This window comes from Rhinolophus sinicus, chromosome 5, assembly GCF_057876585.1.
Source record: "Rhinolophus sinicus isolate RSI-liver-muscle chromosome 5, RSI-T2T, whole genome shotgun sequence".
NCBI classification, from domain to species: domain Eukaryota; kingdom Metazoa; phylum Chordata; class Mammalia; order Chiroptera; family Rhinolophidae; genus Rhinolophus; species Rhinolophus sinicus.
This window is the reverse complement of record NC_142505.1, coordinates 1,914,192-1,936,967: the sequence shown is the minus strand read 5'-3', so window position 1 is coordinate 1,936,967 and position 22,776 is coordinate 1,914,192. Positions and strand designations below refer to the sequence as shown.

General features: G+C 39.1%; 1 protein-coding gene across 3 annotated transcripts in view; it reads right to left on the bottom strand.

The window, feature by feature from the left end:
• Positions 1-22,776, bottom strand: part of CNTN6 (contactin 6) — a 253,496-nt gene that overhangs the window by 177,986 nt on the left and 52,734 nt on the right. For all 3 annotated transcript variants that reach the window (XM_019755809.3, XM_019755810.3, XM_019755811.3), the window contains exon 2: positions 19,874-20,008. In XM_019755809.3, coding sequence (XP_019611368.3) covers positions 19,874-19,928 — 55 coding nt within the window. In that variant the 5' untranslated portion in view covers positions 19,929-20,008. The remainder of the gene's footprint in view (positions 1-19,873; positions 20,009-22,776) is intronic.

Sequence of the window (22,776 nt, the reverse complement as noted above, 5' to 3'; positions counted from 1 at the left end):
TTGTAGCACTGCTCTTGCCATGGTCCCGGTCACTACCCTTGAACTCTGTCCTCAGCATGTGTCTGTACAAATAAAGAGTCATGTGGAAAACTTGCTCTGTGAAGTGGGTGTTAACCCTGTTATGCTGTGAAGGGACGGATGCTGAGGGAGATATGAAACTTGCCGGGGGTAACGTACCTCCTTGAAGGACAGAGATGGGATTGGTCCCCAGGTATGTCCTCCTCCTAAGCCCACACTGTTAGCTGTTATATGCATGGTATTGTACAAGACATGATCACAAAATATGGTGAGTGTTAAAATAAAAATGGAAATATTACAGTAAAAGACACATTGCCATTAATGCCCCTCAAAATACTCCCCCTCACTTCCAACACACTTATCCCATTGTTCTTGCCACTTTCTGAAGCAGCTCTGGAAGTCCTCTTTTGTGAGTGTGTTTACTTCATCCTCCATCATGACAATACTCTGTGTCACACATCACTTCTGGTACAGAAATTTCTGTCAAATAAAACATTACACTGTGTCTTCATCCACCTTATTCACCGGATCTGGCACCACGCACTTCTGGCTCTTCCCCAAAGTCAAAATGACCATGAAAAGTAAACATTTTGAATCGATTCAGGACATCGAGGCAGCCACGACAGCGCAAATAAAGAAACTCAGGAAAGAGGACTTCCAGAACTGCTTCAGAAAGAGGCCAGAACAATGGGATAAGTGTGTTGGAAGTGAGGGGGAGTACTTTGAGGGGCATTAATGGCAGTGTGTCTTTTACTGTAATGCTTTTTTTTTTTTTTTTTAATTTAAACATTCACTGTAGTTTTTCATCACACCTTGTATATGGGGAAGGACCAAGGAACATGAAAGTATTTTGAACCATTTCTTACTGGTATAATGAGGTGAAGGGTGTGGTTGGCAATGAACACAGGTGATGGTGGACTCTCCCGCAACAGCCCAGGTGAGAGGTAAAGAGAATGGAAAATGCAGTAATAGAGGGCATGGCACCCTCATCTCACTAGAGGACCAGCATGTGTCAGTGGACCAAACACTCGAGTGTGAACACCTGGCATGCGTCCAGCTCCTTCATGCTACACCAAGAATCACGGCCAAGCATGTTACTTCTGTATCCTCCCAGCAACCACAGGAGAAACCCTGAGTACCGTGTTTCCCCAAAAATAAGACTGGGTCTTATATAATGTTTTGCTCCAAAAGATGCATTGGGGCTTATGTTCAGGGGGTGTCATCCTGAAAAATCATGCTAGGGCTTATTTTCTGGTTAGGTCTTATTTTCATGAAAACACGGTAGTACAGGGGATGCGGTGTGAAAAATACCCAATGCTCTACCTAGCACTGCATGTGTTGCCACTAAAAAGTGACATCCCTGTGGCCTAATTACAGCCTGATACCATCCTAAACGTGTTTGTCTTTTTCTTTCTTTGGGCTAAAGCACAAATACTCTTGGTCAAAGCAACAATAAGTCAACCGTGAGGCACACTGACTTAAACGACTCTCAGTCCTTGGTTGTTGAGTGTGAATTAACTCAACCCCTAGTTAGAGCATGGCACTTGGGGAAATAGGGCCAAGGTTGATCTCCAGGTTGGCTTTTCTGGATGGACCTCAAAAGAGATTAGGACAGTCAGGTTGGAGCTGCTGACCAAAGACAAAATGGCACAGGGAGATTGGACGATATTACACAGAGAATCAGAGACCAAAAAACTAATGCTCTGAATATCATATTTCTCTAATGTTTACAAAGGGATTATTCACTGCACCAGTCACACTGTGGTGGAAAATTGAAGTTCTCTGAGAGCCCCAAAGTTCACCACATATCACAGGGGATACCTCGGTGAGCGATTTAGATATTGTCCCCCACCAAGTACGACAAATTCCAGCTGTATTAAGATTCAATCAGGAAAGCAAACTCACTATGGGTAACACAGGACAGGGAATTCATTTTAGGAAGAAACCTTGTACAGTTGTACGAGAACAAGAGAAGGAAGGGTCCAGCAGTGGAAGCCTAGGATCACACTGATGCCACCAACTAGCCCTCTGGGCAGTGGAGCTTGGAGACACGACAAATACGCAAGGGGATCGGGAAAGCCAGCAGCTCCAGCTTCCAGAATGAACACATGAGGGGAAGCCCATGGGGACTGTTACCTCTGAAACCAGGAGTGAGCCTGGTATCGCTGTTGGCCATCAGTGCCATCAGGTGGGACCCAAACTGCGTGTGGAGAAGGAGGCTGGATGCGCTTTCAGTCTATCTGTGTGTCTCTCTCTCGCCACATAGGTTTACATGGAGCTTTCAGAGAATAGTGCCATTTTCACCTTCTGAATCTCACCTTCCTTTTTCTCAGCTTGAATCCTGAACCATACAGGGAAGAGACATTGGGGAAATGCAGTTTTAGCTAAGCCGAGTTTGTTGGTCCTTCCTGTTTCCTGGTTCAGATTTCTCCTTTCAGTGTTCCACTGAAAATAAGCAGCAGAAGAATGAAATGATCATAGATGGCTCAGAATCTACGTTCGTACCACGTCAGCTGCTAAACATTGGTTCCAGGCGGTCTCCCCGCATTAGTAGTTTGTCTGGAGTGTCTGGGCATCTCACTGAATTAGCCGATAGACCGTTTTGACTGACAGGCAGACTAATCAATGAGCTTGATAGGCTGGGACATGAGGGCACAGCACAGCCGCAGCCTGCAATCCTAGCATTGGACAACTCAACGAGCACGCTGGCATTTTAAAAGCATTACCCACGTGAGTGCCCTCGGTCAGCGATGCTCTTGAAAACAATTTCAAAGTAATAATCAGAAAATGTTTGATGAAAAAGCAACACAGAGTCATCCACTCATAATTATCCCAGGGAATAGCATAAGTGGGATAAATAAAATTGATAGCTGAGTCCCAAAGCACCTTTTAGCAGAAATCAGTGTTGTCCTCAGATATTTTCTCATCGTCACTGTTAAGAAAGAATAAGAGTGTTTCATGCTTTTCATATGAAAATCATTGAATCCAGGACTGGAAAGGGCTGTGGTCATCGCTTAGTATAGGGATAGCTAACTCGAATGTCACCAAAGACGAAATTGAATGGTCTGAGAGGCCAGTCCCCACACACAGGTGATTAGTCACAGTCTGACTTTTCTTCAACATCCCTTTTTTATTCGTATGTTCTCCGTTGGAGTGATTTTAATATTTTAAAAACATAGCCACAGGCAGATGCCGAGGGGGCAGAGTGTCCACTGAGTGGGAACAGGAAACCTAGCAGGTGCATAGGAGGTGATTTTTCTGGAACCAGTTTTCTAAACAGCCCATCTGCATCCTGGATCCTCACATGCCTTCTTGAACAGAAAGGGCGATCGAGCTTCAGCAAATACACCATCGCTCAGCAGCAAATCGTTTGGCAAACGGTCAGCTTCCACTTAAGAGAGATGAAGGTCTGGGGCAACAAAATCAATGGATGGCCATGAACTTGGATATGTAAGATGATCTCATCCGATGAGATTCAGGGTAGCAATGCCATGTAAAGAGGTCCCCATCCAAAGGACAATTGGTGGTTACGGAGAGTGCGGTGGCCAGGCAGTTGACCTCGGAGATTTGCTCCCCGACAGCACTCTTTCCTCCACTACTGGTGACTCTAACCAGGCTTCCACCCAGGGTCTGGGGCACACACACCCTCCCTTTGCAGCTGCACAGAGGGGCCTGGAGCTCACAAGAGCTTTCTGTAATCCCATGCTCGCAAATACAGGGACACAACAGGCCTCCCTGTGCTTTTGTGACATAACAAACTGTCATTGTTTCCTGGCTCGGCATCAAGAACTGATTACAGAGCTGCTCAGTGCATTTGGGGAGAGTTTTGTCATTCCAGAAAATGTTGGTGTCAGTTCTGTACGTCCCAAGTTTCACCTTTGTCAGCTTTCAGCAATGTGAATGGACAACACCTGTTGTGAGCTGCCCCGGTTAGGAAATGCAAGTTTGAATTTTTAATTTTGAGGGAAAGAAACTCTCTTCATCTGTTTTTCTGGTCACCTGTTAGGTGAGATTTTTTTTTTTTTTTTTAGGTTAAAATCTGTTGGGGTGGCCGGTTGGCTCAGTTGGTTAGAGCGCGAGCTCTCAACAACAAGGTTACCAGTTCAATTCCCATATGGGATGGTGGGCTGCGCCGCCTGCAACTAAAGATTGAAAATGGCAACTGGAGTTGGAGCTGAGCTGCACCCTCCACAACTAGACTGAAGGACAACAACTTGGATCTGATGGGCCCTGGAGAAACACACTGTTCCCCAATATTCCCCAATAAAATTAAACAAAAAATCTGTTATCTTTGTTTCTATAATTAGCACTAATTCTTCAGGGTAAAAAAATATCAAAAGCTAAATGAGACAAAAACAATAGTACATTGATATATTACATCTATTCCTGAGTCTCCAATAAATCTGTAAACGTGGCATACTTCCACAAAAAAAAAAAAGGAAAGAAAAAAGGAAAAAGGTGAAAAAGTAAAAACATGGCTGCACAGCAGCACACTAGCAGATTTTTAACAGCCACCTCTCTGAAAAATGATTTTGTTCACATATATATATGTGCTCACATACCTATATACCTGTGCATGTACATACATGTGTATGTTATTACCAATTTTAATAATATAGTGGATACATAGCAATTAAAAAACAACACAGTGTACAATACTCCTTATTACAAATTCCACAAAGTCAGTTCACTTTCGCAGAAGGCTTTCTTAAGCTTACGGAGCACTTACACCGCCAGTCCGTCTCTGGCTGCACTTCATCAATGACTTGACAGTGGAGTTGCCTTCCAATCCACTATCTATTTTCCAGGTAAATTTATTGACATTAAATCTGACATGTGATATAATATTAAACTATTTCTCACGCTCACACAAATGATTTCATTACTGAAAACCCTTTCAGCATCAGCACTAAATCAAGCCCTGATCTGTCGCATTTGCCAATTTCTATGGTATAAATACTTCCATGGCTGATTTCCAGCCAGGCACATGGCATCGCTGCATGAGGATTCGGGGAGATATACAGTAATTCTCCATGATACAGTATTCTCACCATGGAGGTACAATAATATAAGTAACCGCCAGACCCTAAATAACAGTAAAATACGGTAAAAATCATTAGGAAGTCATCAATATTGAATATTTACTATCTATTTAATATGATTTTAAATTTTAAGTGATACGATTTAGTTTTGAATAATGGCTGTGTTTAACAACTTGCTTACAAAATTCCTGAAAATAACACTCAGCTCTCAAGAGCTGCTACCAGGCAGGCCCAGCACCCCTCTGCCTACATATTTCAGTGGTTTTCAAATGAAGGTGGAAAATTGGGAAGGATGGATGCCTTATGGCAACATCATAGACACCATGGGGGCCGAACAGAATCTCAGTTTAATTTCAGTTTTCCGGGTACACTTGTCACCATATCGGTGGTACCCATCCTCAGTGACTACGTCAGGGTCATCTTCAGAGCTGGTAGAAACCCTATTTGTGTGAGTGTGTGTGAGTGTGTGTATGTGTGTGTGTGTGAGTGTGTGTGAGTGTGTGTATGTGTGTGTGAGTGTGTGTGAGTGTGTGTATGTGTGTGAGTGTGTGTATGTGTGTGTGAGTGTGTGTGTGTGAGTGTGTGTATGTGTGTGTGTGAGTGTGTGTATGTGTGTGAGTGTGTGTATGTGTGTGTGAGTGTGAGTGTGTGTGTATGTGTGAGTGTGTGAGTGTGTGTATGTGTGTGTGTGAGTGTGTGTGAGTGTGTGTGTGAGTGTGTGTGTGTGAGTGTGTGTGAGTGTGTGTGTATGTGTGTGTGAGTGTGTGTGTGTATGTGTGTGTGTGTGAGTGTGTGTGCGTGTGTGTGTGTGAGTGTGTGTGTGTGAGTGTGTGTGTGAGTGTGTGTGAGTGTGTGTATGTGTATGCCTTAAGAATACTTCACATCAACTTTCTGGCAGATTGTGAGAATATGGCACAGTGTTATTAACTATAGTCCCCATGATGACATCAGAGCCCTGGGAGTTATTCATCTTCTAACTGGGAGCTTGCACCCTCTGACTAGGTGAGGTAATGGATGTCTTAATGAACTCGAGGAAGGCAGTCATTTCACGATGCACACCTATATCGAAGCATCATGCTGTGCACCTTAAGTACATACCATTTTGCCTGTCAATTATGCCTCAATGAAACTGAAAAAAGACAAATTAAAAAGATAAACCCCAAAGCTCACTCATCAAAAGTAAAATGAGAAGATTGTATGTGAAAGACTCACACAATGGACTCCTATGCAGTAATGAGAATAAAAATTACACACAACAACCTGGACGAAGCTCACATCTAACGTTGAATTAAAAACGTCAGTTAGGAAAGAGTACGTACTGTTTGATCTTATACATGTATATTATAATCATATGTAATGATTATTGTAATATGATTATAGATGTATATGGCGTAGATAAGTTTTGTATTACATATACTTTGCATACAAAATGTAAAACTAGTCTATTCGATTAGAAGTCAGACCGTTGTTTTCCTTTTGTCTCAGCTGTGACTGGAAGGTGTTCCTGGGGGGCAGCCATGGTCTACATTTTCATTTGAGCGCTGGTTTCATTGGGGGGGTGGGGCGTCAATTTGTGAAAATTCATTGAACGGACACTTGTACTTATCCAGGGACTGAACTGAACACGATTTAGTCTGATTGCTGAGGGTGAGGCTCTGACACAGTATTCTGGAAAGTCCTCACGTGACTCCAATGTAAATTTAAGCTTGAGAACTACATTATTTCCATATGGATTAATGATCTGTCAATTCACACTAGTTTAAAATATATTAATGTGAGTCTTTTTATAAAAAGGTAAGAGAAAGGAAATAAATGACAACATAGCTAAAAAAAAAAAAAAAAAAAAATCCATATAGTTAGGAGGTATTTTGAAGAAAATCCAGCTCCTCATCATAATTTAAGAGGCCCTGGGTAATTTAGCCTCTCTCTCTCTTTCCAGCTTCTAGATTTCTTTGATTCCCACTCAGTGATGCCAGAGAGAAGAGTGAAACAAGCACAGAAAATGTCCAGACAAGTTGCAGAATCATAGAACAGAATGAATTGTTTTAAAGCACTGATTTAGGGGGTGGTTAGTTACACAGCTGTCAGCAATTGATACACATATCTACAATTTCAAATGGTATCTGTAGAATTGCAAATGTATCCTAAGGTTTGCATAATATTTTAATGAAGTGAGATACATCAAATCGATTTTTTTTCCAATTTACCCACTTTTGCTTGATTCATGATGTTGCAAATGTGACTGGTGTGTACCCCAAACTCCTGTACTCTCCTGAGTTGAGAACTACTGTAAATGCAGATGGTTTGTTCTTTCTTTGTCACCTCCCCCACAAGGACACATACTTTCTTATCTTTAAGATACACAGTCTCTGAAGAGGACCAGTTCGCTCGTAGAGATTAGACAAGCTGAACTATTGATGGGGAGAAAAGGCAATTATATTAGAAATTCTATGTCTGTCTATTTTGTCTAATATGTTTGTTAATTTATATTTTTTTTATGTTTTCTAATGTATACACACACATATAGACATGTTGGGTTTATATGCTTATTTGTTGGTCATAAAAATTCGGAGACTACCTCTTTAAATCATATTTCACCATGAACAGAACCTGGCCTGTAAACACAACTGACGTCAACTTTAAAAGCCAACTGTTACACAAATTTGATCTGTGCCAAGAAGTGATGTCTTGAATAAATACCGAACAAGGTTTCATCTGAGCATTGTGTTCCCATCATCATCTCTGCCATTTCCTAGTCCTATGGTCCTTGAGAATTCTTGTACCTCTGAGTTTCACTTTCTCCAGCTATAGAAGACAGATACCATGTTTCCCCGAAAATAAGACCTAGCCAGACAATCAGCTATAACGCGTCTTTTGGAGCAAAAATTAATGTAAGACTTATATTGCATAAGTCTTATATTATATTATGTTAGATAAGACCCAGTCTTACATTGTAGTAAAATAAGACCAAGTCATATATTAATTTTTACTCCAAAAGACGCATTAGAGCTGATCGTCCGGCTAGGTCTTATTTTTGGGGAAACATGGTAACAACCCGACCTTTGCCACAGTCAAGCACAGATGAAGTGCTGAACAGAATCACTCTGTAAACTATACAGCACTAGGTATAGGGCAGAACCAATCAAATACGAAAGGTTAGTCTCTATGCTCCTTTTAGAGTTGAGCATGCCATGGTTATAAACTTATTTTCAGCAAAGTAAATACTATATCGTTCTCAGAATGAGTGTATATTTGAGAAAAATGACCCCTTTTTAAGCAAAATGTGTGGAAATGACAATTCCTCTTCATGGAATCGAGTTAAGGAGAAACAAGTATTACCTGCTGCATAGACGACTATTTAGAGAGGAGGTCATATTTGAACTTGGCTGAGAGAGGTTGCATTTGACTTCTACGGGAGAGATTGAATCTCAAGGAGAACAATGCAGGTGGAGACACTCAGATGAAGAGAGGCTTAGGGAGGAAAACTGAAAACGTGCCGAGATCTTCCCAGTGAAACAGTCTGACTTACATGAAGGAGGGTGAGGAAGACATGCCTCACGACACAGGTTGAATTGACTTAATTGGAGAACTTTCAATATTTGTTGAAGGAAATTGTATTTGAATGCTTGATTAGGCATCTTGAACTTCATAGGAAATGGTGTCTGTGAAGGTCTTGACACAGACTAATGACAGAATCAGCTGTGCTTTGTGAAAGATTTTCTGCATAGGAGTCGGTCTCAATGCGCCACGTCTAGGAAAGGATACAGATGATACTGTGACACAGGAAAGAGCTGAGGAGGCAACTCCAAAGACGGGGAGAAGTAACGGGGGTGGGCTTGACTGATAGCCCAGAACTAGAAAGGAATGAACGAGTACATCCTGAGATAAAATACAGCCTAACGGCTTTACATGTTTAGATTATTTCTAACCCACTATCACTGGGGATCTGCTACCTAAAGTATTAATTAAAATAGCATTGGCTCTATGTGGAGTATGATATTCCCTGAACAAACAGCACTAAAATGGCGCCTGACCATGTCAAGTGCCTCCAAGCAAAACTCATGAGTTACTTTCAAAAATTAGGAGCAGCTTTGTGTGTTCAGTATATATCCTTTTGTTGTTGTTGTTGTTCAAGTACAAATGTGCCTATCTATGACCAAATGATGTATTGTGGTTACAATACTTATGCCTAAAACTGGATTCTGGTACTATCCAATAAAATTCTAACAGTGTTTGGGAACATTGGATTACCCCTTGGAAGTCTTGGGGGATTACTCTAAGAGGTTAATCATTTATTTAAACATATCCATCGAGTGCTTACTCTGTGCCAGGCACAGTGCTATGCATGAGAGAGGCAGCCACATATACGACTAGAAATATATTTGCCTACACAGAACTTATGTTCTACTGTAGACAGAAAATGGACATGTAACAAACAAATGTGTAAATAAGGATTTTTCAGATAATGTAAGTGCACTGAAGACAGTAGGAAGGGCTGATGAGAGTGACAGGGACCAGGGGTGGGACCAGGTGACGGCTGCCTCCACAGGGTTCTAAGAGATCATTGTACGGAGGTGACGGATCTGAGGTGTGTGTAATGGAAAGCGCCAGCCCTAGAAGCATTTGGAGAAGAGTGTTCCGAGCAGCTAAAAGCAAGTGCAGAGGCCCTGAGCACGGAACAACTGTGATATTTCTGCGAGTGTAAGAAAGAAGTATGGCTCTAGAGTAGTGAGGAAAAGGGACGAAAGCACAGGTTGAGATGGAAGAGGTTGACAAAAGTCAGGCTGTCTAGTGTCCTGCTGGCCATGGGAAGGAGTCCGATTTTAAATTTCAGGAAAGTTTTAAGTCAGAGAAGAAAAGCTCTCAACCCGCCCTGTGCTATTTTAAATTTGTAGCATAGCTATTTATGGTACCTTAAAGTGAAAACACTACTTCTAAAGAAAACGTGACCCTCCCCTTCAAAGACTTCAAGTTGAAAACACTATTTCCCACATTCCCTTCTCCTAAGAGTCTATCTTCCCTGCAGAATGTCCTGTCTATATACCAACCACGTCCTCCCAATGCTGACACAACAGAAAAAAACGTTCTACGTTGTTACCAGTCCTACGAAAGAGTTTCATTTAGGGTTCCAGAATCAATTACTTTGGAGGAACATTTGGTAATCAGATGACCATCTACAGCAGGAGGCATTGCATAAAAACGGCGTTTTCAGCATTTCTAAATTGGGCCATCTCTATTAGAAATGGCAAAGATGTCACTTGACTTAAAAATATAGCCTGGCGTCCCCTTCCAAAAGGAGCTGGGAGGCTAACAATAAATCTGAGCAAGGCCCGAGGCCACGCGTGGGCTGTGGTGTGCTCAATATTCATCACTCTCGGTGCCAGGGGGACGTCCAGGGTGTGCTTCTGGGATCCTTGAGAGAAGCAGGGTCACCACACCTGCCATTTCAGGGAGTTGCCATGCGGTGCATTGTCCTCATTGAAGAAATCCTGGTCAGTGCGTGTTTCCATCCCCGTGGCTTTCCCTGCTAGTTCATTTACTCTGGTTTGCAAGTCAACAGAAGGTGATGTTTGAGACACAGGAAAATTCAAGCAATAATAAATACTCTTCAGTGTCCTCTGATTGTGATGATTTAGAAGGAGGTAGATTTTCTCTCAGATTCACTTCCAGGCAAGTCCGTTTGTAATATGGCAAGCTCTGTAAAAATGCTGACACACAAGTTTTTTTTCTCCTTTTTTTTTTTTCTCCCCCTTTATTGGTATAAGCACTAAAAACAACTTCATTCAAGTTTGAACCAACTACTTTGGGAGAAGTTCTGAAAAGAATGTAAGCACATTTGTCAGTAGACATTACTTGCAAACGGCGGCAGGAAAGAGCTCTTACAATTTCCAGTCTCTGAAGAGTGATTAATACAGTGGGAGAAACCGTCCCATTGAGCCCCGATGACACAACACAATAGTTAGAATGCCTGAAGGAGCCTGGAATTCTGCCAAGCCAAAAAATGGGACTCACCCCAAGGTCCTTCCTTGAATTATTCAATTTCTCTCTTAAAAACAGAGTCTCCTATGGAATAACAGCCCTCCTTCAGGACTGACTAAATAAGTGTCCAGTGCATAGTTTTGTAAGATTCCTACAGAAGTGCTTGGCCAGTAGCAAAACAAATGCAATTGTACAGGGTAATCCCTTTAAACAACCAAGAGGGATGTTGGAGAAAACTGCATTTAAGTGATAAGATTTTTTAAATAACAAAGTTAAAAGGAAAGACATTAGGTAGGAATTCTTAAGATGACATGCATATTGAACTTCACGGAAATAAAATTCCTTATAACTGGTGATGTTTGCCACCTCCTGTTATGTTTGAGTCTGTAATTCCAGCCGTTGACCTTCAGGACACTGTTCTAAGGACAACAGTTCTGCTGGGCCCTGGGTTTAAAATCGTGCTGCCTCTCAGCCGGGATAACTCCTAACATAGCGTGTGATTTAGCTGTTTGTCATTGTTACCTTATTAATCGAGTGTTTAATATTTTAAAAACTCAACCGGGTAAATATTTGAACTTGAATTTTGAAATCTGCCTTTGATTTCACACATTTTACAAAAAAATCCTAGTAAAGTCAAAGATTTAAAGAAAGCAGTGTCTGGTATATGCTGAGCCTTTTTCACTGTAGGAAACTAACAGTTAACCAGATCAGTAAACTCTGGGTTTCTCATACATGGGGACATTCTATCATCAACAAAATCTGATCCTTCACGGTATTTCAGTTCCTGCTTTACACCCATTACAAATGTGTTATAGACACTGTGTTTAATATTTATTTAAGAGTAAAATACTTCTTTGTGAAAACTTCCCATGTATTGTCTAATAGACAAAAACCTAGATTTAGAGTTGCTAAGTTTTCCTCCACTTGTCAGTGTGGTCCATATATTTATCCCAGTTGCATGCATGCGTTTTCTGTCCTAAGACATGTAGATGGTTCAGTACCTCAGGGCTAAGAATCAGCCTTCTGAGTCTGTATTAAACCTCCTGATACTTTTTTTTCCTCTCAGGAAAAATTATGCCATTTTTTTCACTCCTGTATTTGTTCTTCCCCATTTCCAGCGGTGAGCAGGCAGTGATCCCAAGTCCTATTTCTGACCTCAGCATCGCCAGTAACTTGGATCTAAACAAGTTTTCTAACCTCTGGTAGACGATACTCTTTCCATCGCAAGGGGCAGCGTCTCACTAAAATTAGCCGAAAGTAGGGAAAGTATACCTTATTGGCAGTTTACTGAAAGTCCACAGATGGAGTTAGGAAATGCTGCCTTTCTTCCTTGGGGTTGTCCCGCTTTGGTATTCATTTCATTTTCTGGCCAACAATCCCCTTGCAGTGGCCCCTGGTACCTTCTTACCCTGCCTAGAACAGCACAGATGGAATGCCTCTGTGTTGTCTGACTTTAGTCAAATCCCAGGGATTGGCTCAGATATAACAGATCCGGAACCGATCAGTATGGTGAGGGTGGGGGCACATTTCACCTGAATGATCCACAAGGTCGCAGGGGCCACTCAAACCACAACTGATAGGAACGAGTGGACCCCTAGAAGACCAGGTATTCTTGTCAGAGGAGGTAGAAATGGACTGAGGGTTGGCGAAAACAGCACATGTGTCCCCAGGACATGACCACACACATGCTCCCCACTATGTCACCCAAACAGCAGCTTGTACTCTGTCTGTTGCAGTTCCTGACTTGTGTGCTCGTTTCTGTGTTTCGGCTGAAGGATGAAGAGGGCAGGGCCGTGGCCCTCTTACTTACTGCTGAAGTCCAGGGTCAAGCTCAGTGCCTGGCACACTGAGGCACTCATGCTGGCCTGAATGGAACTGCTTTCCTCAACCCATTTGATAAATATGTATATTTGACAAATATGTACAGACCGTGTGCTAGGGGGTAGAGCAGCAGCGGCGAATAAAGCCGTGGAAACCTCTGTCCTTAGGGAGTAACATTCAAACAGGGCATCATCTGGAACTCTTACTGGTTACCCGACCTCAGTCTCTAGGATCCTAGAACAGTAAGATCGTAACACAAGGGCAATGGTGTGGGGATAGACGGAACCAGTTGTTCCTCGGAGGAAATTAGATGACTGAGTTTCTTCTACTTGATGATAATCCAGGTAGGACAAACAACACTGAAACCCATTCATTCCTCTATTCATTCATTCATTCATTCATTCACAACAATTTATTACATCCCTACCAAGTACCAGGAGGTTCACTCCCTGCCCTCCTGGACTTAATGTCTAGCGAGGAAGAAACAGATTGCATGAGTTTCCTATGGCTTCTATAAAACCACAGCTTGGTGCCTTGAAATAACAAACATGTATTTTCTTACAGTTTTGTTGGTCAGAAGTCCAAAATGGGTTGCATGGGGTTGAAATAGAGCTAGCCACAGGGCGGCCGTCCTCCACAGGTGGAGGCGAGTCCATCTGTCCCTGTGCCTTCCTAGCTTCCTGAGTTTGGTCCTGCTGCTCTTGGCTCACGGCCCCTTCCTCTCTCTGGGGTCAGCAGCGTGGAGTTTTCTCATTGTTCTCTGCTCTGGCTTCACACTGCCTCCCCGTCTGCATCAAATCCCCTTCTGGTTCCCCAGCCAGAAATTCCAGCATAACCTGCCCAGTTCAAGATCTTTTGCTTAATCACAATGCAAAACCCATTTGCTATTTAATATAAAATTCACAGGTCCCAGACTGTAGGACCTAGATATTCCTGGGGCCAACTATTTACCCTACCACACACTTTCATGCAACGATTATAAAATATCCTCTTAACAATTATGTTTCTTAATTAAATGGTCCTCAATTTTCTTTTATTTTTTTAAAAATACAAAAATAGAACATTAGAACTTTGAAACATTCATGATTTCAAAAATGTTCCAGAAACATAATGTATGTCTGGATGGATTGTGATTCATAGTAAAGACTCAAAGGCCAGTATCCATAAAAATGGTACAGAAGAACTTGTAAAGTCATTAAAAAAAAATCAGGGGAAGAGGGTGGAGCAAAATTTTAAGTTCTATTTTAGAGTGTGGGGAGGGTTATAATGTTAACATTTTGAAAACATTATAACCGTGAAAATAGGAAGGAAAAAGCACAACTATGAAAAAAACTTGTCCTTTCAGAATGAATAAAAAGTAAGTTTTAGGAAAACAAAAAAGACCTTATACATATGCATAGAAATAGCACTTTCACATTAGACAATATAATTTTCTAAACTAGAGCACAGTATCTGCAAGTAGGAAGACACACCATGAAATCTCTAAAACGACAAATAGATTTAAAGCAATGCTCTTTTGTGTATATCATTATCAGCCTCCTTACCTCTAGGGCAATGTTTAGCTCAAATAATTTTATTTCAATAGCTATGGCTTAAAAAAAAAATAAAAAAGATCCAATCTGTTCTTTCACAAGGAAATTGTACACCAAAGATATATGATTATTTTTTCCCTTTAGAATCAAGCAAAACGACATGTTGAATCACATCCTATCTGAATAAATAAAAATTAACAGAAGAACTGGAGAATTCCTCAGGCCTGATTTGTATTCTGAGAATAATAATTTATTTTAATTTAACACAAAACATCTTTTAGAGATACTATGCTGATTCAATAGACATATTTAAAGTGAAAAATGTTAATGTTAAATTTATACAGGAAGCTGAAACTTGAGTATAGGAATAGAATTCTTATTCACAAAGGTATAATTTGGGGACAAATTGATGACTCTGTCTTTTTAAATCTATTGTCCCTCCAAAACAAAATACATTATTATTTCACTTTGAATCTTTGTTATAGAGAGTTAGAAGTGACACAAATCAAAATAATGTCATAACTGAATAAATATGACTGTAGCACTTCTAGGCACTGGATTTTCTGGTAGTAAAAATGCCTTTATTTATATGGTTTTCTGATTTTAATGGTTGATTTCCGCATGTTTTAGCATTCTCATAACTTTTAAGATCAGTATATCTTTCCATTTCTTGAAATCGCTATTAAATATGTGGCTCTTATAATTCCTGTGTTTCTGGGTTGTAAGTTATATTGGTTCCTGTGTTTCTCCCAATATATTCTGCTTGGTTGTGATTACATGAAACTTCAGCAGTTCCCATCATCACAGCTGCTGGGAAGCAGTGTGATGTGATAGAAGGGCTGCTCTGATGATCAGAGGACTTAGGCAGTGTCCATGCTCTGTGACAACTCTCATAGGTGAGCTTGGACATTGATAATGGACTGCTATGCCTGCTGAGGCGGATCCTGCTCTGTAGGGTCAGCACCTGCACACGGCTCCTCCGCTGTAGTCAAGGCCAGCCCTCACAACCAGTGAGCCTGAGGGTCAGTCCCTCCCATTGATGTGCAAACAGCAACCAAGGCTCAACTACAAGAAGATGGTACACAACTCACACAAGGGACACACTGGTGTGTATTGCTCAGGCAACCAGGCGACTGCACCATTAGGCCCCACAGGACACCTACTACATAAGACTACTCTACCAAGACCGAGATGCATAGCACCCCTACCTAGTACATAGAAACAAACACAGGGAGGCAGCCAAAATGGGGAGAAAAAGAAACATGTCCCAAATGAAAGAACACAACAAAGCTCCAGAAAGAGAACTAAACAAAATGGAGACAAATAATCTACCAGATACATAGTTCCAAACACTGGCTATAAGGATGCTCACTGATCTCAGGGAGAACTTCAACAAAGAGATAGGAAACATAAAAATGGAGATAGAAACCATAAAAAGAATGAGACAGAAATAAAGAATACAATGATGGGAATGAACAATACATTAGAGGAATCAATGGTAGATTAGATGATGCAGATAATTGAATCAGCGATTTAGAAGATAAGATAGCAGTAAACATTGTGTATATATACCACAACTTCTTCATCCATTCATCTATCGAAGGACATTTTGGTTGTTTCCATGTCTTGGCCACCGTAAACAAAGCTGCAATGAACATTGCAGCACACGTGTCTTTATCTCTAAATGTTTTCAGTTTTTTTGGGTAGATACCCAGGAGAGGGATTGCTGGGTCATATGGCAATTCTATTCGTAATTTTTTGAGGAACCTCCACACCGCCTTCCATAACAGCTGCACCAGTCTGACATTTGTGACAACATGGATGGATCTTGAGAGTGTAATGCTGAGCGAAATAAGTCAGACAGAAAAAGCAGAGAACCATGTGATTTCACTGATATGTGGTATATAAACCAAAAGCAACAAAAGAACAAGACAAACAAATGAGAAACAGAAACTCATAGACACAGACAATGGTTTGGTGGTTGCCAGAGGGTAAGGGGGGTGGGGGGTGGGGGGTGGGAGATGAGGGTAAGGGGGATCAAATATATGGTGATGGAAGGAGAACTGACTCTGGGTGATGAACACACAATGGGATTTATAGATGATGTAATACAGAATTGTACACCTGAAATCTATGTAATTTTGCTAACAATTGTCACCTCAATAAATTTAATTAAAAAAAAAAAAAGATAGCAGTAAACACCCAATCAGAACAGCAAAAAGAAAAAAGAATCCAAAAAAATGAGGAGAGTTTAAGGGGCCTCTAGAACAACATCAAGCACACCAACATTCACATCATAGGGGCACCAGAAGGAGAAGAGAGAGAGCAAGGGATTGAAAGCCTATTTCAAGAAATAATGACATAAATCTTCCCTAACCTGGCAAAGGAAATAGATATACAAGCCTAGGAAGCTCAGAGAGTCCCAAATAAGATGAACCCAAAGAGGCCCACACCAAGACACATCATAATTAAAATGCCAAAGGTTAAAGACAAAGAAAGAGTCTTAAAAGCAGCAAGAGAAAAGCTGTTAGTTACCTATAAGGGAGCTCCCATAAGACAATCACCTGATTTCACAACAGAAGCTTTGCAGGCCAGAAGGGATTGGCAGGAAATATTCAACATGATGAAAACCAAGGACATACAACCAAGATTACTCTACACAGCAAAGGTATCACTTAGAATTGAAAGACAGCTAAAGAGCTTCCCAGACAAGCAAAAGCTAAAGGAGTTCATCACCACCAAACCAGTGTTACAAGGAATCATAGAGCATCTTCTTAAAGATGAAAAAAGTAAATAAAATAAATATAAATAATAAAATGGTAATAACTAAATACCATGTTTCTCCCAAAATAAGACCTAGCCATACAATCAGCTCTAATGCATCTTTTGGAGCAAAAATTAATATAAGACCCAGTCTTATTTTACTATAACATAAGGCCATATAATATAACATAAGACCTGGTCTTATATTAATTTTTTGCTCCAAAAAACGCATTAGAGTTGATTGTCCAGCTAGGTCTTATTTTTGGGGAAACACGGTACCTATTAACAATTACTTTCAATGTAAATGGATTAAATGTTCCAATCAAAAGATAGGGGGGCTGAATGGATAAGAAATCAAAACACTCAAATGCTGCCTACAAGAGACTCACTTCAGATGGAAAGAAACACAGATTGAAAGTAAAGGGATGGAAAAGATATTTCATCACAATGGAAACGAACAAACAAAATATCTGGGGTAGCAATACTTATATTAGACAAAAATAGACTTTAAAACAAAGACTATAACAAGAGACAAAGATGGACCCAGTTATCCACTTCTGGGTATTTATCCAAAGAAATCCAAAATGCTACTTCAAGGGGTCATGTGCATCCATATGTTCATTGCAGTATTATTTACAGTGGCCAAGATGTGAAGGCAGCCTGGGTGTTCCTGAATGGATTAATGAATAAAGAAGAGGGGGTACATGTATACAATGGAATATTACTCAGCCGTAAAGAAGAATGATACCTTACCATCTGCGACAACATGGATGGACGCAAAGGGTATAATGCTGAGCATAATAAGTCAGACAGCAGAAGACAAATTTCATAGGATTTCATTTGTATGTGGAATCTAAAGAAAAAATAAACAAACAAAACAGAAACAAACTCATAGATGCAGAGAACATTTTGATGGTGCCAGTTTGGAGGACAGTTAGGGGTGGGTGAAAGAGGGGAAGGGATTAAGAAGTACAAATTGGTTGCTACACAGTAGTCATGGGGATGTAGGGTATAGCATAAGGAACACAGTCAATAATATTGTAATAACTATGTATAGTGTCAGATGGGTACTAGATCTATCAGGGTGATAGATGGGAGGGATTGGGGGCAGGGTGAAAAAGGTGAAGGGATTAAGAAGTACAAATTGGCAAGTAGAGAATAGTCACGAGGATGTAAATATAGGGAATATAGTCAATAATATGGTAATAATTATGCATAGTGCCAGGTGGGTACTAGATTAGTCAGGGGGATCACTTTGTAAATTACATAAATTACATAACCACTATCTGTACACCTGAAACTAATATAAAATAATATTGAATGTCAACTCTAATTAAAAAATTAGAAAAGGGGGGGAAGATAAAGAAGAATAAGAGTTTCAAAGTTCAAGATATAAAATGAATAAGTCTTGGGGATGTAATATACAGCATAGGCAATAGAGTCAATAGTATTGTGATAGCGTGGTACAGTGTCAGATGATTACTGGACTTATCATGGTGATCTTTAGCATAGGGAATATAATCAATAATATGGTAATAACGATGTATAGTGCCAGGTGAGTACTGTTGAATAACCATGATGTACACCTGACAATAATATAATATTGATGCTAACTACATTTTAATAAAAATCATAAACAATAAAATTAAAGTAGAACACTATGGTCTAGCAGACTATGGTTGGTTATTTAGAAATGCAGCCAATATTATTCCCTTTACTATTTCCATGCCCTTTTATAGTTTAATTTGAAGCTCTTCTATCAAGAGATGGTATGTATTTCCATATCCCTTCGATCTGGACTGATTTTGTGACTTGGACTGGTTAAAATATAGCAGATATGACATTGTGTCAGTTACAAGCCTTGACATCAAGAAGTCTTGCACATGTCTGATTTTTCTCAGCACATTTCTGATTTCTCTTAGAACTCTGAGCAGACATCATGTGAAACAGCCCAGACTCACAGATGATGAGAGACCCTGGGACCAGGGCCAAGGTAGCCCAGTTGTCTCAGCTGAGAATGTCCTAGACTACTAGCCAGGTCTCAGATGGCTCAGTAGCTGACCATAGATTTAAGGCACCCATGCAAAACCAAAAGAATAGCCAGTTGAACCCACTCTAAATTGTCAATTTACAGATTTGTCAACTAAATGCATAGTGGTTTGTTATGTTAACCACTGAAATTTAGGGTGGTTTGTTACACAGCAAAAGCTAACTGATACACAAACAATATATATAGCTTGAATGAAACAATGTATCATTGAAATGGAAAGAAAAAACACACAAAAGTGAATCTAGTTCTTATGTAACATTCTATGTCACTTTTTATTTTATATAAATATAGCTTTTTTCCCATACCAAATTCTAAATTTGAGGGAAAATACGTTTTAATTATTTAAAGAATTCACTATAAAGGAAATAAAAAAAATAACTATCCTTCTTTGCTATTGATGACAAAAATCATTTAATCATGTTCTTTTACTATAAAAAATTCATATTTGACAATTTATAATTAAAATAACATTAGTTCTGTTCTTAAATAGCACTTGATAGATTTTAAAGGATTGAACTCCCTGTACTACCATAAAAATTACTTCAAAATTTTATCACTTAGTCGTTCAAATAACATAAGTGTTATGCATTTGAAAATTGCTTCATATGAAGAAAAAAATAAACATCAATATGTTATCAATCAAAATTCATAATAATAGAACTCTTTACCTGCAGAAGTATTTATGAGTGGCAGCAGAATTACCAGTTTCCATAGCAACCTCATTTCCACTTTCTAAAGTCAAAGTTTCTCCCATACAATCAGCAGCAAAGAAAAGTCTATCTTCCAGTCAGTCTCTCAAGAGTCTGAAAGAAACAAAAAATTGTCATGAAATGACAAATACACAAACATGCATATTTTGCAATATATATGAACTGTTGCATATTAATTTAATTTAATATTAAGATGGTATTGTCCAAAATAAAGCAATCTAAAGGTGTGCATTTTACAGATATATATATTTTGCAGATTCCATAATTTCCATTCACACCTCAGACATACATTTCATTTGCTATCAAATTTGCTGTAGTAGTTAATGGTTTGGAATGCAATTCAACTGAATGTATTGTATGTGATTAAAATGTTCATTACTATAATTTTAAGTTCAGTTGTTTTTAAAATGTTAAAAAGGATTAAAAACATATTAAACCAACCTCTGTAATTCTGTTAATGACTTTTATTTTTATTTTACACCATTAGGAATGAGATAGAATATTGCTCTATCTCATATATATATATAATATATATATATCCAAAAAATGTATACACGTTTTAAGAAAGAAAAACTGTATTAAAATTGTAAATTGTTATAATATATACTGATAACAAAAGATGAATATAAGTCACGTTTGACTTCTGCAATTACAAGATGTGCTCAGCATGGTTACCATCAGCATCCAGACACTTCTGATTATGGTGAACTACTGCTTGAGCAATGCTGACCATAGTGTCCAGTTATATACATTTTTTTGGTATGACCAGTGTGTGTGTGAGTGTGTGTGTGTGTGTGTGTGTGTGTGTAGTGATTTTATACATTTCATGGATTTTTTCAATATTTTTATCAACATAAATAAAAATAACATTAACAGTCTTTTTATCTGTATTTTTGAGGTTATATTTATTAGAAAAAATTATATTTCTTAATATATTACATATGTTATATATGTATGTTAATATATATATTATATATTATACATTATATGATGTATTATATATTATAGATATATAACATATTCATTAGGAAACATTATTTTTCCTAATTTTACTAGAACTAAAATTAATATTGTGCTATAAACTTTCTGTAGGAAATCAATTTCTGGAAGTGCTGTATTTCAAGTATGGACATACTTTTCCTATTAGGTTACATCATAATTTTCTCTAATGTATTTTGATATTTACACTTTCCAATAATAAATTAAATCAAGAAAGTGTTTGTTTGGCCTTTACTCCCAAAGAAAAATCTAATAAGAGGCTCATAAAACTCACAATCTCAATAAAATATAGAATAAGCTCAGGATAAACTCACCCAGGTCACATGTGATAAAGTTATTATATATCAAATGATAAGACCCATGGGAACTTTTAACTTAGTGGAAATACATTTTCCACTAATTGCATTTGAAATGCAATTTCAAATGCCTGTTGGAAGTATGTTGATTTTAAGTGTAAAGCTAGTAAATAATGATATTTTGATCATTTCCTGATATATTTTTAAAATTTAAAACCTCCCATTTCTTTCTGGTACTAGATACTTCAACTTAAAGCAAAAGCTACTGACCCTACTCAACATTAAGTTTTTATGAAGTCTAAGTTAAATGCTTTCAAATTTAATCAAGGAATAAAAATCAAAGGGCAAATAAACACTATTCAAGTCAATAGGCTACATTGAGTTGGTAATGACTTTCACAAATTCTCTTATATCTTGCGTCATCTTTCCATTTCATTCAACAACAGATTCTAAGCCTTTAACTCATTGCATTTGAATGAAATCCTATTTTATATACATTCATTCATTTATAATTTTTTCAACAAATATTTATGTCTGTCTGTCTGTCTGCATTTATATCAATCCTTTCTCTGAAAGACAGTAGGTACGTAGGTGTTAGTGGGGAACCTAAATGCCTCCATTCCTACCCTTGACGTCTTACATTTAATAAGAGACACAGACATTTCATAAAACAGTGAAACCAAACACACACGCACACACATATTGATAAATAGTTATAAATGATTATAGTGATAAATACGGTAGTACTTTGAAGAAGAAACAGTGATATCTATGAGATCTACGGTGTGGGGCTCAAGCACCATTCCTGAGCTGAGGCTTGACAGCTGAGTAGCTCTTAGCCAGGTGAAGAGAACATGGGTGAGAGAGTGGACCACAGAGACTAAGACAGGTAAGAACGAGGAATGAGACCAGCCGTCTGAGCAAAAGGGAACAAGAAAGTCAAGGTCCCCAGGCAGGACTGCGTTTGCATTTTCAAAGGCCTGGAAAAGAGCCAGCTTGCTAGTCAGAGCAGCGGCAGAGGCCATGCTGGAGATGTGGACAGCGACTCAGGCGTGTGAGGCCGGCACGCCTCGCGTGTTGTACTACAAATTACAGCTGCGGGTTTTCAGCAGGACAAATCAGTTTAATTTACATCTTACAAACATCATGGCTGATGTGGAGAATGGAGGAAATGGAGTAAAACATGGAATTATACAAATAAACTAAAAGGCTACTTTTATAGTCCAGGAAAAGGACAATAATCGTTTTGACTAGAGCCGTGGCATAAGATCAAGAAAACTGGATCTCTAAACAGTTTCCTGGCCTAAATGTCTTGTCCTTTCTACTCATGTGACTATTACAACCAAAATCATTTTTCTAAAACAAAGATTTCGTCTAATTATGCCCATATTCTAAAACCTTTGCTCACTCTCCATTGCAAAAACATCTAAAGTCTTTGGAGTGACATTCAAGGTCATACGCAATGAATTTCTAACTGTCCATTCCCATTCAGGTTACTCAGTAGGTAATTCTGGTCTAGTCTCACAGAGCTAGTTTCTATGCACTTTGCATATGTGTCATCCATGG